Genomic DNA, 15,118 nt, shown 5'->3' with positions numbered 1-15,118 from the left:
GCATTTGCCATTTATTTTACCACATATCCCCCGCAGCGAAAGTCGCGTGTTTTACATCACATGTCGAACATTATTTGATTATTAATTAAAAGCGTTCGCTAATTTGTTTATTAGCAACAAAAACTTTTTGGAAAAATGGCGGGAATAAAATCAGCTGTTCTCGGCTAAAATTCGAATTAAATGTACGCTTTATTTTTATACAAATTTTGAGCATGTGTTACAGGGCTGTGCTCGCTTAAATTTTAACATATAGTTTTTCAACGTTTTTCCACTTTCGAAGGTTTTTAATTTTTCAGCCGTTTTCCATCAAAAAAAAATGAATATAAGTATTTATTTTACTTTTACAGCCAAGCATTAGGTGTATATTTTACCAAAAGCAATTTAATTAAACGATATATTATATATTTATTAACTACTTAAATTTTAGTATTTAATTTTTCATCCATTTTCCGCCTATGACATTATATATGAATGTTAATAGTAAAATGTTATATATTCATTAAATGCTTGAATGTTAGGTGAGTATGCATATTTTTTCATTTGCTGGCAAATATCAAGTATTTTTTTCTGAAGATATAAAGTATAAATTTAACTAGGCATAAACAAAAAAGTAGCTGACGCGGTCAAAATGCAAATGAACTTTAAAATGCAACGTCTATCGATCAAAAGTTACCAACTCCAAATCCCACACATAGACATACTCATAGACTGGGACTGGAACGGGACTCAAGCAGCTGCTGGTAAAGCGGCAATTGCCCGGGCAACGGACACGCCTGGCAATCTTTAAATGTGCACGGTATACGTGTATGCGTGTTTGTTTGTGAGGGGTCTCGCTTAAGTAAACAAAGCAGGGTAGATAGCGTAGAGGGCGGACACTGATTCAGACTCACCTGCTGTTGGAAATGGCGTCCAGACATTCACCTGAGCCCTTTTAATAAACCTAGCAACGCGCAGCATTGTTGACTTTGTTCTGTATTCAGATGCTTTTGCCGCCCCCTTGCCCACACCCCCTTAAGTGGCATTTAGTGTCAACGAACTGGTATGTGGTACACAGACCCCGGTCCGACCTTTCCCATGAGCTTGCCCACTTTTCAGTTATTAAGTCGTTTGTGTTTATAAACGAGTCGCCGACATGAGCCCAACTTGACAAACGTGAACGTGATGCGGTTCCGTTCGCCCACAGCTGCTGAGCAGAACGCAGCTTATTACGAGCCCACGCCCAAGCAGCAACAGTCCTGTCCAATTCCTGGCCAGTCATGTATCCAGAACACCGCAGGCTGTGCGCCCAAGTTTGACAGGAGCTATCAAAGTTTTCTGAAATGTGTCGAACTCTTAATCAATACGTGTGCTAAAATTCAATTTACCCAATACTTATACTCAATCTAATTGGAACAACTATTGCTGGCTTCAACTGTAGCAAAAGTCTAAGCCGTAAATAAGTTTTGCCAATAGAAATGCTTAATTTGCTGTTAACGTGCAAAGCAACCTTCCTTTGAAGAAAAATACGGAAAAGCTGGCATTTAGAAAATAAAAGGAAAAAAGATTTATTTCTAAAAATGTTTACCTTCCCATGTTACTTCCCCAACAATTAACATTTTAAACCACTGTTAAAAGGCTGTATAAATAAATTAACAGGCACAGGAACAAAACTTAACATCTATATCTGACAACTAGAAAATATTATGCCTTTACTTAAATGACATATAAAAAATACCTGCTGATATGTCTAAAAATCAAACTAAAATGTCATGTTATCAAGAGCACCAACTTTTAAGTTTCAATAGTTTATTGAGCTCCATTGTGCGACAGACTAAAAGCTTAAAATTGCACTTAACAGCAAGCTTAAATAAAACTCAGAGCTCTCCAACTCAGCGTAAAGTGCAACCAATTGCTGTAAAGTGCAACGCAGACTGCAATCAGTCAGGCAGTCGAGCCCCCTTATCCTGGAGATACCCGTTCGCGATATTGAGATGCGAACTAAAAGCCAAATGGCAACAAATGTCGCGCAAATTAATGGCAATAGCTACGCGGCGCTTCACGAGCATTGATAGATAAAAATGCTGCCTGAAAATCGAAAATGGAAATGGAAATGGAAGTGAATCAACTCAGTCGAAAGGAAAAAGAAGTTTCACTAATGGTCAAGACACGTCAAATAAATTGTGAGTGCAGCTGTCGTTTTAGATGCTGCTCTCAAATCGCTAATGTCAAATTGAAGTTGCGAGTAAATCAGAAAATAAACCAAAATGGGAGGATCAACAAAATATTAAGTTAAATCAACCTCTTTATAATTGGCATAAAATATGATTCTTATCAATGCTCCAAAGGGGTCCGATAAAAAACAGTTAATAATAATCGTTTCCCAAAAGAGGTGCTGTGCTTCCTTATTATTATTTATATATAATAATTACAAACATATAATAATGACAAAAACATATGAATTAATTAATTTTTTTTTTTTTATATTTGGATTCTATTTGAAAAATTCTCTCATTCCGACCAACACCTTAAACAGTGAAAGTCTACTGTAAAAATATTCTCGAATATATATATATATATATTACTGCTGTTATATGGTACATGCATAGGGCTAATGTTAACAGGCAATCGTGAGAAGTGAACACTTTATCATAGCTGTCATTGGAATGCTTAACTGGGATTCGATTCCAGCATGAATTTCTTCGTTTATGCTAAAACAATGAAAAGAACAGAGTCAACTTATCGTTTAATTTATGCAGCAGTCGGGCAGGTGTGAACAGGTGGAAGCAAGGAAAAAAAAAGCGACAAAATTGCGTTTAACTAAACGGCTAAATAAGCTAAAGGGATTTCTGGCCATGACGAACGCAGCATAGCAATGGGAAACAGCCACTTGAGGTTTATCTGAGGAAAAATACAGACAGAGAGCGCGATAGTCTGGGGCATTAAGTGGGAGAGCTCTTTAAGGTATTTGCCACAAGTCAATGCCACACAAAAGTGCCACAGATCGGCTTTGGATTTCGGTTGGTTTCGATACGAGCATTACATATATGCAGTTTTCATTTTTCAATTCAAGCTCTGCAATTGTAACTGTTCGCCGCAGAAGGACACGCGACCCACATGCATATAAACATTTCACGGCTGAACGACATATCTGCGAAATTTTTATGGCCAGTGTGTGGTGCCTGACTGGGTTTTCTCCGCTTCCTGTGGACTCGAGTTGTGCACACAACCAAACAAAGGAATAACAAAAAAAAACAGCCAATAAAAAGGTGAAAGAATATGTAGTATGTATATACATAGCTGTGGCCTGGCAGCTATCTCTGTATAATCCACTTTATATTTTCACACTAGTGAAAAAATTGAATATAAACATAAATCCCGTTTACAATAGGGATTATTATAGCGCAAAAAATATCAAAATTGACATTTATTGAGAATAAAGATTGCCTTTGGCCAAGAATGTAAAGCCATTAAAAATGTTCGTTTTTAGGAAATTCTATATTATACGTGATTGTTAAGATTAACCTAATGCAAATAATTAAAAAATTCAAACTTGGCGCCTATGAAGTCGCTTGATCTCGATAACCTATCGATTACCTTAGCCGCGTTAGCATAACAGCATTTTAACAGCTCACCTGAGCTTAACAGACTCTGGCGTTAACATTATTTTATTAGTCTTATCAGATATTTTCGTCAGAAGCGGTTGTGTGTTGCCCGATTTGTGGACTTTTAAACTCCCAAAACATTCAAAGCTTAACGGTAAAAAATATAAGAAATATTTTAATAAAAGAAAAGCTTCATCTTACATACAATGAACGCTTTGAACCTAAAGCAAAAAGTTTTATTTTATTGCATTGCCCTTACTACGTATTAAAGTGTTTTTCTCAATATGCCGAGGCATACAGAAAAATGTATATGCTATAAATACCTATGAACAGCCATAAAATTTTAAAATTTATTAACTAATTTCTAAATAGGTACCGTTGCTTTCTAAACTTGTGATTGGTAAAAAAAATATCACATGTTCATGTGATTATATTCGTGTTATTGTTGTACAAATTAATACAAAACGCCTTTAGGTCTAGTGATTACATCGCACATAAAGAGTGGGTCAGAGAGTAATGTTTTTCGCACTTGTTTGGCATATACGTACATACATATTTGGACCTGCGTATATGTATAGTTGTGTGCATATGTGTGTAATTATTCACATGTGGCCGGTTCGTTGATAATTATTTCCATTTTTGTAGAGTCAGCTATTTATACCTACGACAAAACTAGAATCTTGCTATTGCACGCCGCTTGAATACATATGGATGTATATTCATGGGTACATATGTTAAGCATAAGTCCGATTTATGCTGCTGCTACATGTTCAAAATGTAAACTCATTGTTACCTAAATAGGTCCTCTACTGACAACTAGTTTGAGACAAGTGAAATTTTACAATTTACTACTCCACTTTCTTTTATTACTTACAGCTACCCAAATCGTCATAAATGCATTTTGTTTTAGATATTCGGGTACTTGAGATTCTGGCAAATGCTAAGTGTATTTTTATATATTAAGGCACGCATGAACGCAGCTGCACCAAATCTAGAGTAAAGCATATATGTGATAAATAGGACAAACGTATTTAATTTTTGTAAATAAATCCGATTAGGTTTATAATTTAGAAACTTCAAAACGGAGTAAATATTGTGAAATTCTAGCTTAATCAGCGTGAATTTATAATCAATGTATTCCTTTGATTTTTATTTGATATATGTATTTATTTTGTATTCTTTTATAAATAATCAATTTATATATATTTCAATATAATTCATAGCTCATAGTGTATTATCGCCATGCTAAACAGTCCGACGCCAGTCAAAAAAGTGCCCATACATCTACAAAGCGCGCAGAATCGTGTATATATAAAAAATGGCCAAGTTGTCAACCACGATAAGTCTTTTAAAGCGGATGTTTATATAGAGGATGGCAAAATCAAGTATGTAATTAAACTACAAGAAAATGTCAACATTACATTAACTCAATTCCGTGCAGATTCGTGGGATCCGCTGCTGACATTACGATACCAGGCGGAGTGCATACAATCGATGCTAGCGGAAAGCTGATAATACCAGGTGGCATTGATCCCCATACGCATATGCAACTTCCTTTTGGCAATGCGGTGGCCGTCGATGAGTAAGTATCCCAAAATATTGTAACATTTAAATTTGCTTTTATACCAACATATATTTTCTAATCAAACTAGTTTCTATCATGGAACCAAAGCGGCGGTAGCTGGTGGCACGACAATGATAAGTAGGTATTCTCTATATTATATTCGAAAATTGGCAATCAAGATTTGAAATTTTATTTCAATATAAGTCGACTTTGTATTGCCCAACAAAAACGAGTCCATGATCGAGGCTTATGACAAGTGGCGCAGCTGGGCTGATCCCAAGGTTTGCTGTGACTACGGCCTTCACGTGGGAATAACTTGGTGGTCAAAATCGGTAGCTGAGGAAATCGGCATACTCTGCAAAGAGTTGGGTATCAATTCATTTAAGACCTTTATGGCCTACAAGGGACTTTACCAGCTGAACGACTCGGATCTCTTGGATGTTTTTGAGCGCATTAGAAGCTTGAATGCCGTAGCTATGGTAAATTGAACATATATCAAATCATTATAATTTATTGTTCAGATAATTCATGCCTCAATTCTTTTCAGGTGCATGCTGAAAATGGTGATATTATTGCCAAGAACGCAAAACGCTTGCTAGCCCAGGGCGTAACTGGACCCGAGGGGCACGAGTTGTCGAGGCAGGAGGAAGTTGAGGCTGAGGCCGTTCATCGTGCTTGCATTTTGGCTCATCAGGTGAGTGGAGCTAAGCAAGATTACCTGTTATCATTATCCTAGGTCAAGTCATGTTTATCCTCTGGGTATACTTTAGAACAGCTTTTACCTGATATATAATGAATATGAAACAACAAACATAAACTGTTGACACCTACATGTAATTCCTTTTTTATTTACCTATCTATTATAGGTCGATTGTCCACTTTATGTGGTCCACGTGATGAGCAAATCGGCTGGCATTGAGATAGCTCGCGCTCGTCAACGCTATAGTAAGAAATATATATTTGGGGAGACCTTAGCGGCAGCTCTCGGTACAGATGGCACCCACTATCGCTGCCAGCATTTCGATCATGCGGCGGCTCATGTGCTGAGTCCGCCTCTAAGACCCGACAAGACAACTCCCGAATTCCTGATGAAGCTGCTAGCCAAGTGAGTAAACACTAGAGCATGTGGTCTAACTCTTACTAACTTTAGTTTAGTTTGTTTTTTATTTCTACTAAACCCAAGTCGTTAAACACGATGGAAGCTCACAAGCTAAGCCTGATTTGAAACTGTTGTAATATCTTTATGTTCATGCAAAATTTGCTCTGAGATGCTCCCGGCGTACCCAGCAAATCCTTTGCCGAATCAACCCATTTCTAGTGAAACGCCAAGAACGTTTGAATATAGTCATTGGCGTAGTGAGTATACGCTTGCATTTATTATATTTTCGCATTAATATAAAAATACCATGTACTTGATGATAAAGTTCGAAATTACATAGAAGAGGCATGTTTTTAATATTCTGAAACTAATAACAAAAATTACTTTTCTTAATTTAACAGCGATGATCTTCAGACAACCGGCAGTGATAATTGCACCTTTAACAAGAAACAAAAGGAACTCGGCTTGGGAGACTTTACCAAAATACCAAATGGTGTAAATGGTGTTGAGGATCGCATGTCCCTGGTGTGGGAAAGGGGTGTACATTCAGGTCTCTTGGATCCGTGCAGATTCGTGGCCATATCCAGCACAAATGCCGCCAAAATATTTAACATTTATCCACAAAAGGGAAGAATATGTGAGTTTTTGAAAATATAAATTAAACATAATTATCATCTGAAATTCATTTTAACATTTTAAAATAAAAACTCTTATTTTAAGCCGTCGGCTCGGATGCCGACATTGTTATCTGGGATCCGCAAGCTACACGCACCATTTCAAAGGATACCCATCATCATGCATGCGATTTCAATATTTTTGAGGTAACTATAATATATAATATAATAATAATAGACATGTCGCTTATTTCTACCCTTAAACAATGTATATTATTCTAACTAACTTAAAGGGCATGACTGTTCATGGTGTCCCGGAGTATGTGCTGGTGCGTGGACGCATCTGCGCCGAAAATGGATCAATTCGTGTTGCAGAGGGTTTCGGACGATTCATACCCACACCCCTGCGTCCGCCGTTTGTTTATGACAGGATTGAGAGCAAGGAAGAGCCAAGGGACCAGCCCGTGGAGCCAAACAACAATGCGACCAAAAAGCTAGCCGAACTGGATTCGTACATCAGCGCACAAGAGCCACCGACTGCTATCTTCTCTGGTAACCCAATACCCATGTCGCCAGAGGCAGCTCGAAACGACACTCCAAGTGGGCGCGGACGCGTTGATGGCAAACGGGATCAACAGGAATCATCCTTTTCAATAAGCGGTGTGTAGTGAAGTGTAATAGTGTAATAATAAACTGAAACTATTTTTCACTTTAATACATTTTTATTTCAGAGGAACTGGATACATCGGGCGTACGCTCATCCATCAAAGTAAACAATCCACCAGGCGGTAAATCTACGGGTTTTTGGTAATTGAAATTATGAATGTCACAAAATAGAAAACTTAAGATAAATTCTTGTACTTGACTTGTATTTAATATACATATGAGAATATATATGTATGCATGCTGCAACAAGTTTTATATTTATTTTATTTGTTTCTAGCTCTTTTAACTTAGAGATACGGTAAAAAGCTGATAGTTTTCGTAATTTAAAATCTCTCCTTAAAGTCCTGCGAACGACGCATTCATTTTACATACAGGCAGGCATATTGCTTGACGCTGATCAAGAAATTTCCAATTCCTTCTGCCGTTTGGAGAAGCTTGTGAAAGAACATTAAAGGTTAAGAATATATTTACCTATTTTCTAGTATGGTAAAGAAAAGCATTAAATATTTTACAGAATAGTGTAAAGTATGTATGTCTGGCACAGGGCTGTTTTCCCTACATCTACTTTACATTTCAAGATAATCCACGTACTATATCAAAAATTGACATTAATTGTTTTAATTGGCCTAACGATAATGCTAGCTTATAAAAATTCTTACAATTTGGCGCCAACTCAAAATATCTGATCTCGATAAGTTATCGACAACCCTTGCAATGTTAGAATAACACATAGCATAACATAACAGATGGTTAACAGTGCACTTGGCCTTAAAAGTATCTTGGGCCCGCACTTATTCTTTAGTCGTTGAACGTTTTCGTCGGAAGCAGTCGCAAAACTCTCAAATCTTAAAGGTAAGCAAAAAGAGATAAATCTTAATATATTTACAACTACATGTTAAATGCGAATACTTAAGCACCTAGAGAAATTTACTTTGCCTTTGCTGTGTATTTAAGTGGTGTTTTATTTTATTTCCCGAGCTATCATACATTGACTCAAATGTGCAAACAAAATGGATATGCGTATATGTATATTTGGGTGTGACCCGACAAAATTATTGTGCGGTCGATGCTCTGAAGCCGCCTTTTGAATTCTTGAAGTATAACCAATATTAATGGCAATTAAGATAATATAAATAAATTATAACTATAGTATTGCCGGAACGTTCGCGTACTAAAAGATGTGAATTTTTATTAATTTATATAATATTTATATTCATTTAACTGTTATTGTTATCAAATTATAGTTATAAAACTAAACCTGATAATGACGTTTATCCTTGTGCAAAAATATTTATCACTTTTGAAGAATGTATTGTTAATTTTACTCAGATGGCTCTACTCAGAACTGTTTTTAGTTTACGTATAATTCAATATTTGTTTGTTTGATATTCTTTTCTTATCGTCGAGTTGAATAAATTAAACTAACATCACTAAATAACACTGCGCAACAAATCGTGCCTTCTTTTTCCGCGATAATGCTTTAATCTTACTATAATTTAGTTCTTAAAAATATTATTAAGATTCTCTTTAAAGTGACTTCACATAGAACACAACAATTTGCGTAAGCCTCCGCCTATTTTAATTAACATAAAGTTTATGAATAACTGACTAACTATTTTTGGATTGTTAACTGGAAAGTCTAAGGTTTTATCGTAATTAAATGAGTCGCTATTTCAATCTGTTAACAATTGTTAACAAAAATACAAAAGTGAAAAGATCTAAGACTTCATTATAGGCCTTAATAATCGGTAAACTGGATTAAGATTTTCACAAGGAATAAATGATGAATTAGGTTCCAGCTTTGCCAGTTTACGACCGTGTCTTTAAAATTAAATAAAAATATTATAATATGAAAATTAGATTAAAGTTTGCTTTTTATTGATTTGACCATTTTAATATCTACAACTTGTAAAGTACTATTTTTATTTTGAAAGCACAGGTTTTATGCTAAAATCAAAGTTGGAGACTTGTTTGCTTATCTACGTCAAATTTTGCTTTAATAAGTCGAAAAACGAAAAAAAAAAACAAACAAAATTATATAAGTTGGATCATATACTGCGAAAATTAAATGATTCCCAAATCTGGAAACTTTTATGCATATGTTATGCAAATTTTGAAATTAAAGCAGTAGAAACTACGTTTATATATACCTTAATTAAAAACATCATAAACATATTTATTTTCGATTAATTTAAATAGAATTTATATCTTTTTTTTTTTAATATTAATCATAACATTTTCTGTTTTAGCTCATAATATATTAACATGTCAAACAGTGATAAGACTCAAAGCCCCCAGAACCGTGTTTATATAAAAAATGGCCAAGTTGTCAACCACGACCGGTCCTTTAAAGCTGATGTTTATATAGAGGATGAAATCATTAAGTATGCAATAAAATACATTAAGCATCAAAAAAGTATTCAAAGTGAATTAACTTAACTACCTTTAGGTTCGTGGGACCCGCTGCTGATATCACGATACCAGATGGAGTGCACACAATCGATGCTAGCGGAAAGCTGATAATACCAGGTGGCATTGATCCTCATACGCACTTGCAAACGCCCTTTGACAATGCGGTGACCGTCGATGAGTAAGTATCCCAAAGTTCTACAATTGTTAATTAAACATATTAATATATTTGGCATCAAAACTAGTTTTTATCATGGAACCAAAGCGGCTGTAGCTGGTGGCACGACCATGATAAGTAATTATTCCCTATACTATAGTCGAATATTGGGAATCATACCATGATTTTATTTTCAATTTAGTTGACTTTGTATTGCCCAAAAGAAATGATTCTATGATCGAGGCGTATAACAAGTGGCGCAGCTGGGCTGATCCCAAGGTTTGCTGTGACTACGGACTGCACATAGGCCTCTCTTGGTGGTCCGACTCGGTATCCGAAGAAATCGGCGTACTCTGCAAAGAGTTGGGCATAAATTCATTTAAGACCTATATGGCCTACAAGGGAACGTACCAGCTGAACGACTCGGAGCTGTTGGATGTTTTTGAGCGCATTAGAAGCTTAAATGCCGTGGCTATGGTAAGTTCAGATTAAAGTTTGAATATACTATTAGTCAACATTTTATATATTATTTTTAATTTTATTTCAGGTTCATGCTGAGAATGGTGATATTATTGCCAAGAATGAAAAACGTTTGCTAGCCCAGGGCATAACTGGACCCGAGGGGCACGAGTTGTCGAGGCAGGAGGAAGTTGAGGCTGAGGCCGTTCATCGTGCTTGCATTTTGGCTCATCAGGTGTGTGGAGCCAAACTACCCTACAATCCTTAAATGTTAAACGCGCATGTTTTCACGCGAAGATAACTAAACCTTGCTGATTCTCATAGATGAAATCAATTTCATCCTCGGGGTCTGCTTTGGAATAGCTCTTACCGGATATACAATTAACATCAGACAACAAACTTTTACAGTTTACATTCAATTAAAATTTCAAATTTTATTATAGGTCGATTGTCCACTTTATGTGGTCCACGTGATGAGCAAATCAGCTGGCATTGAGATAGCTCGCGCCCGTCAACGCTATAGTGAGAAATATATATTTGGTGAGACCTTGGCATCTGGACTTGGTACAGATGGCACTAACTATCGCTGCCAGCATTTTGACCATGCGGCCGGTCATGTGATGAGCCCACCCTTGAGACCCGACAAAACAACTCCCGAGTTCCTGATGAAGCTGCTGGCCAGGTATGAAAAGATTTAGGCTCAAAAACTTCTCACTTGTGTTTGATTTATTTTCGTTTCTACTGAACCCGACTTTTGAGGCCCTAGAACCAAGTTATATTAGCATGTTCTATATTTCGCAGCGATGCTCTTCAGACAACAGGCAGTGATAATTGCACGTTTACCAAAAAACAAAAGCAACTTGGCTTGGGAGACTTTACCAAGATACCTAATGGCATTAATGGGCTGGAGGATCGTATGTCGGTTGTGTGGGAGAAGGGTGTACATTCGGGTCTCTTAGATCCGTGCAGATTCGTGGCCGTAACCAGCACAAATGCCGCCAAAATATTTAATATTTACCCAAAGAAGGGAGTTATCGGTAAATTTTGATATATAAAATCAATTTAATTACCTTTTATATAATAAAAAATTGTTATTTAAAGCCGTCGGCTCGGATGCCGACATTGTTATCTGGAATCCACAGGCGACACGCACCATTTCCAAAGACACACATCATCATGCAGGCGATTTCAATATTTTTGAGGTAGCTATAGACGCACTTATGTCCAATATTGCAATCCTTTAATCATGACTATATTCCAACCTTATAGGGCATGACTGTTCATGGTGTTCCGGAGTATGTTTTGGTGCGCGGACGCATCTGTGCCGAGAAGGGATCAGTTCGTGTTTCTGGAGGCTATGGACGTTTCGTAGCCACGCCCTTGCGACCGCCTTTCGTTTATGACCGTATTGAGGGCAAGGAAGAGCCGAAGGTCGAGGAGCAAAATACCAATGTGGCTAAAAAGAAAGCCGAACTGTACTCTCAGCTTGCTGCACAAGAGCCACCGTCTACTAAGTTCGCTCTTAACTCAACTTCCATATCGCCAGAGGCAGCTGATGGTTAATGGGATCTACAGGAATCATTCTTGGCTATAAGCAGTATGTTGTGTGGTGAACAGAGACAAGGATTCCACCTGGCGGTAAGCCTTCTGGTTTTTTGTAATTGGAATCAAAAATGTCGCAAAATGCAAAAATTAAGTTAAGTTTCTATCGTTGACTTCTAATAAAAATATGAATTTTCAAAGATTTATGTTTGTGCTGTGCAAAGTACTTCGATATGAGTCGAACGACTTATTGAGTAAAATATAATTAAGTAGAAATAGTTTAAGCATTCAAAATATTTATATCAGCTTTTCTAGCCATTATGCAATTGAAACATTTTGAATGTAGAGTTTTAAATGTCGTTCAGGCAAAAATTGAATGAAATTCATTCAAGCTCTTAGGATTTGAGTATCAGCAATCAATTCTAACTAAAGATTCCTATCACAAAAAAAATATATATATATTATACATCATTAACTGAGTAACCCATTTATTTTTGTTTAATTTCTTCAAATCTGCTTTGTGTTTTCATTATCTGTTCCACATTCAAACAATGTTTAGCAATCTAAATAAACAAGTTACAGCCAAATTTCGAAGTACGCGAAACAAAGTTGCCAGCAAACCGAATCAGCCAAAGACCCCGCCCGCAACAACAATAATGCCTGTGAGATCCGCAAGAATGGGAGCAGCTGTTGACTTGTCAAGCAACCAGCTTAAACCCGGCACAAAGTCGTCGGCAACAATGCCGAGGAACCAAGTGAAGCCTCAACCGGAACCGCAGCCCACTAAGCCGCCAGCTAAATCAACAACCAGCTGCACTGGATCTGAAGGCGAACAGAGGCTTAAAATTAAGTCTGCAAATAACGTTTCGTCAAGAATGCGCGCAGAAGCTGCCACGTTACCTAGGAACTCTCAATCCTTTCCATTGAGCAAACGCGTCTTTCGCCCCTCCGCCTCCAAAATCTTTGACTATGACCTATCCAAGGAGGAGAAACGCTATTTTGGCCAATATCACAATCCAATGAAATCTGTGCCAGCTGAGGAGCTGCAGCTGCTGAAAACTGGACAACGTACAACATATTTGGAGACGCGCTACGCACACACCCCTGATGCTAAGTACAATTATCCGGAGGCAACCAGTTGGCGATACGGTTGGTTCCATCGCAAGGACGCTGTCAATTAGGGCGAAAAACTGGCTAGGATCGTCTTTGGCGATTTTTGTCATATCTTGACTATCCAATATCCAAAGTAATCCGCATTTATTGGAAATATCACAATTTTTTTTTTAAATATTTTGCGCTATTTTCTACGGCTTTTCTGCGTTTTGTAACCAAACCCCATTTAAAAAGTCTTGTCATATTCTAACTTGTATCGAACCAAAATTTTAGAAAGTGTAACTTTTTCATATTTATACTGATGATGTATATATATACTTATATAAACATATATAATTAAAATATATTATAATAAAAGAAACCAGCAAAATACACGCTTATACTCAGTAAACTTTGCTGCACCGCGTTATAAGCACAGTTTATCCAGAGTCACCCTGTTATACCCTGTGCGTCTGTCTGTCTGTCCGGTAAATAATAAGAGCTAGAGTCCCCAAACTTGACATATAGCTTCTTAAATAGAATATATATATGCATTTGATGTTGGAAGAACCTGTTGTTTAGCATATTGACTTCAGACAGCGTGTGAGCCAACATATTCAGATATGATAGTATCCAGGATAATTGAATTATTTAGCTTTAATCATTATTTTTGTCACTCATTCAATGATTCAGAAGTTCTTTAAATTGAAAGGAATTCGAACGAACATTTTCTAATACACATTAATGACGAACTTGCTCTGCTTTTAACGATAACTTGAAATAAATTAGGTAGAATAAACACAAATACTTAAGAACCGATAACAAGCCCATATTTAAACTTGTATAAATAAGCTAGCATTAGTTTATCAAACAGGCAACATATTAAGCATTTTTATATTATTGCAGTTTACTTGGGTCAGCCATCGGACTTCCAAGACCCAACAACCAGCACAACCTTTCTACTCCTGCGCCCCTTTTGTGCTCTATCAGCGATTTTTATATGCGGTTAGTGCATGGCATTTTGTGCTATGGTGCGTCGGGCATTTAAATTGATCCAAGTACCGAAGTCGTCTCGGAGTGTTTTGCTACTTATTGCGGGTCTCGGAAGCTTTTGATTTTGATTGACTCATGAAAGTACACAAGTTTTGAATTATGTTGTAGCATTTGTGCTTCGTTTTGCAGCCGTATTTAATTGAGCTAGAGTTGAGCAGCCAGCATATGCATGGCATTCTGTCTATCCACTTTATTAACTTTATTTCATGAGGAACCACTTTGAATTTGCTTGTCGTCTGCTACGGCTTCACGCTGATTGTCTGCAATTCAAGGCAGCTTTCGAATGTCATTGTTGCACTTCAAGCACATTTAGACGGACAAACTTTGGCACTGTCCTCCCCACTCCCGCTCGCCTTGGACAGTCACGTGGTAGAACTAGTTGTAAGCCAGCCATCCTTTTACAAATGCCACTCTCGTCTCGTCGCCTCGTGCCCCTGGTGTTGCTATTGTTGAGTATTGCCTGATTGCAAACAACAATTCTCACTTGGCCCGCAGCTCCCAATGGAGCTGAAGTTTATTATTATTTGGCTTGTTTCACAAATTTTCATGCTTTTATTTACCTTTAAACACATTTTATTTCAGTCTTATTTGTTGCATCCTGCGAGTTTTATTTGTATTCCATATCATCCAAGGCCAAACTTGAGTATCCAATATTTACACAATTGCTTAGCTCTGTTCGCTGTCTGTCATCGGCCCTTCAGCCAGGGATTCGTAAATGATTGGAACAATACTGATTGTCTTCAGATCACTAGGGACTAAAAAACAGCTAAATCTAAAGCATGATTGCCATGATTGGGAAGCTGAACTTATAACAGTACGACAGTCAGTATAATAAGCAATATGACAGGAATTATATCAGTGAGTATAATAGTCTATCTGACA

At 37.0% G+C, this 15,118-nt stretch overlaps 3 protein-coding genes across 4 annotated transcripts; all 3 read left to right on the top strand.

Moving 5' to 3' along the window:
* The first annotated feature begins 3,649 nt into the window (after positions 1–3,649).
* On the top strand, positions 3,650–7,785 carry LOC6624974 (dihydropyrimidinase). 2 transcript variants are annotated; one of them, XM_002049446.4, is made up of 11 exons: positions 3,650–3,735; positions 4,805–4,966; positions 5,023–5,163; positions 5,234–5,283; positions 5,350–5,624; positions 5,693–5,839; positions 6,012–6,250; positions 6,646–6,881; positions 6,965–7,065; positions 7,152–7,518; positions 7,590–7,785. In XM_002049446.4, the coding sequence occupies exons 2-11, from the start codon at positions 4,824–4,826 to the stop codon at positions 7,667–7,669; spliced, it is 1,779 nt and encodes a 592-aa protein (XP_002049482.1). In that variant the 5' UTR covers positions 3,650–3,735; positions 4,805–4,823; the 3' UTR covers positions 7,670–7,785. The 2 variants fall into 2 exon arrangements, with proteins under 2 accessions (XP_002049482.1, XP_070066141.1); XM_070210040.1 differs by lacking the exons at positions 6,646–6,881; positions 6,965–7,065; positions 7,152–7,518; positions 7,590–7,785 and adding an exon at positions 6,301–6,453.
* Positions 7,786–8,318: 533 nt separating this feature from the next.
* Positions 8,319–12,295, top strand: LOC6625237 (dihydropyrimidinase). Its single transcript, XM_002049447.4, has 10 exons — positions 8,319–8,376; positions 9,774–9,908; positions 9,974–10,114; positions 10,179–10,228; positions 10,293–10,567; positions 10,638–10,784; positions 10,993–11,231; positions 11,351–11,586; positions 11,651–11,751; positions 11,819–12,295. Exons 2-10 carry the CDS (start codon positions 9,790–9,792, stop codon positions 12,110–12,112), a joined length of 1,602 nt encoding a protein of 533 aa, XP_002049483.1. The 5' UTR covers positions 8,319–8,376; positions 9,774–9,789; the 3' UTR covers positions 12,113–12,295.
* A 290-nt stretch (positions 12,296–12,585) lies between these two features.
* LOC6625238 (uncharacterized) lies at positions 12,586–13,576 on the top strand. The gene has a single exon (XM_002049448.4). It carries the CDS (start codon positions 12,643–12,645, stop codon positions 13,270–13,272), a length of 630 nt encoding a protein of 209 aa, XP_002049484.2. The 5' UTR covers positions 12,586–12,642; the 3' UTR covers positions 13,273–13,576.
* The last annotated feature ends 1,542 nt before the right edge of the window (positions 13,577–15,118 follow it).

The sequence above is a fragment of the Drosophila virilis genome, chromosome 5 (assembly GCF_030788295.1).
Source record: "Drosophila virilis strain 15010-1051.87 chromosome 5, Dvir_AGI_RSII-ME, whole genome shotgun sequence".
Lineage (NCBI taxonomy): Eukaryota > Metazoa > Arthropoda > Insecta > Diptera > Drosophilidae > Drosophila > Drosophila virilis.
The sequence above is the reverse complement of the archived record's forward strand: the minus strand, read 5'-3'. Positions and strand labels throughout refer to the sequence as shown.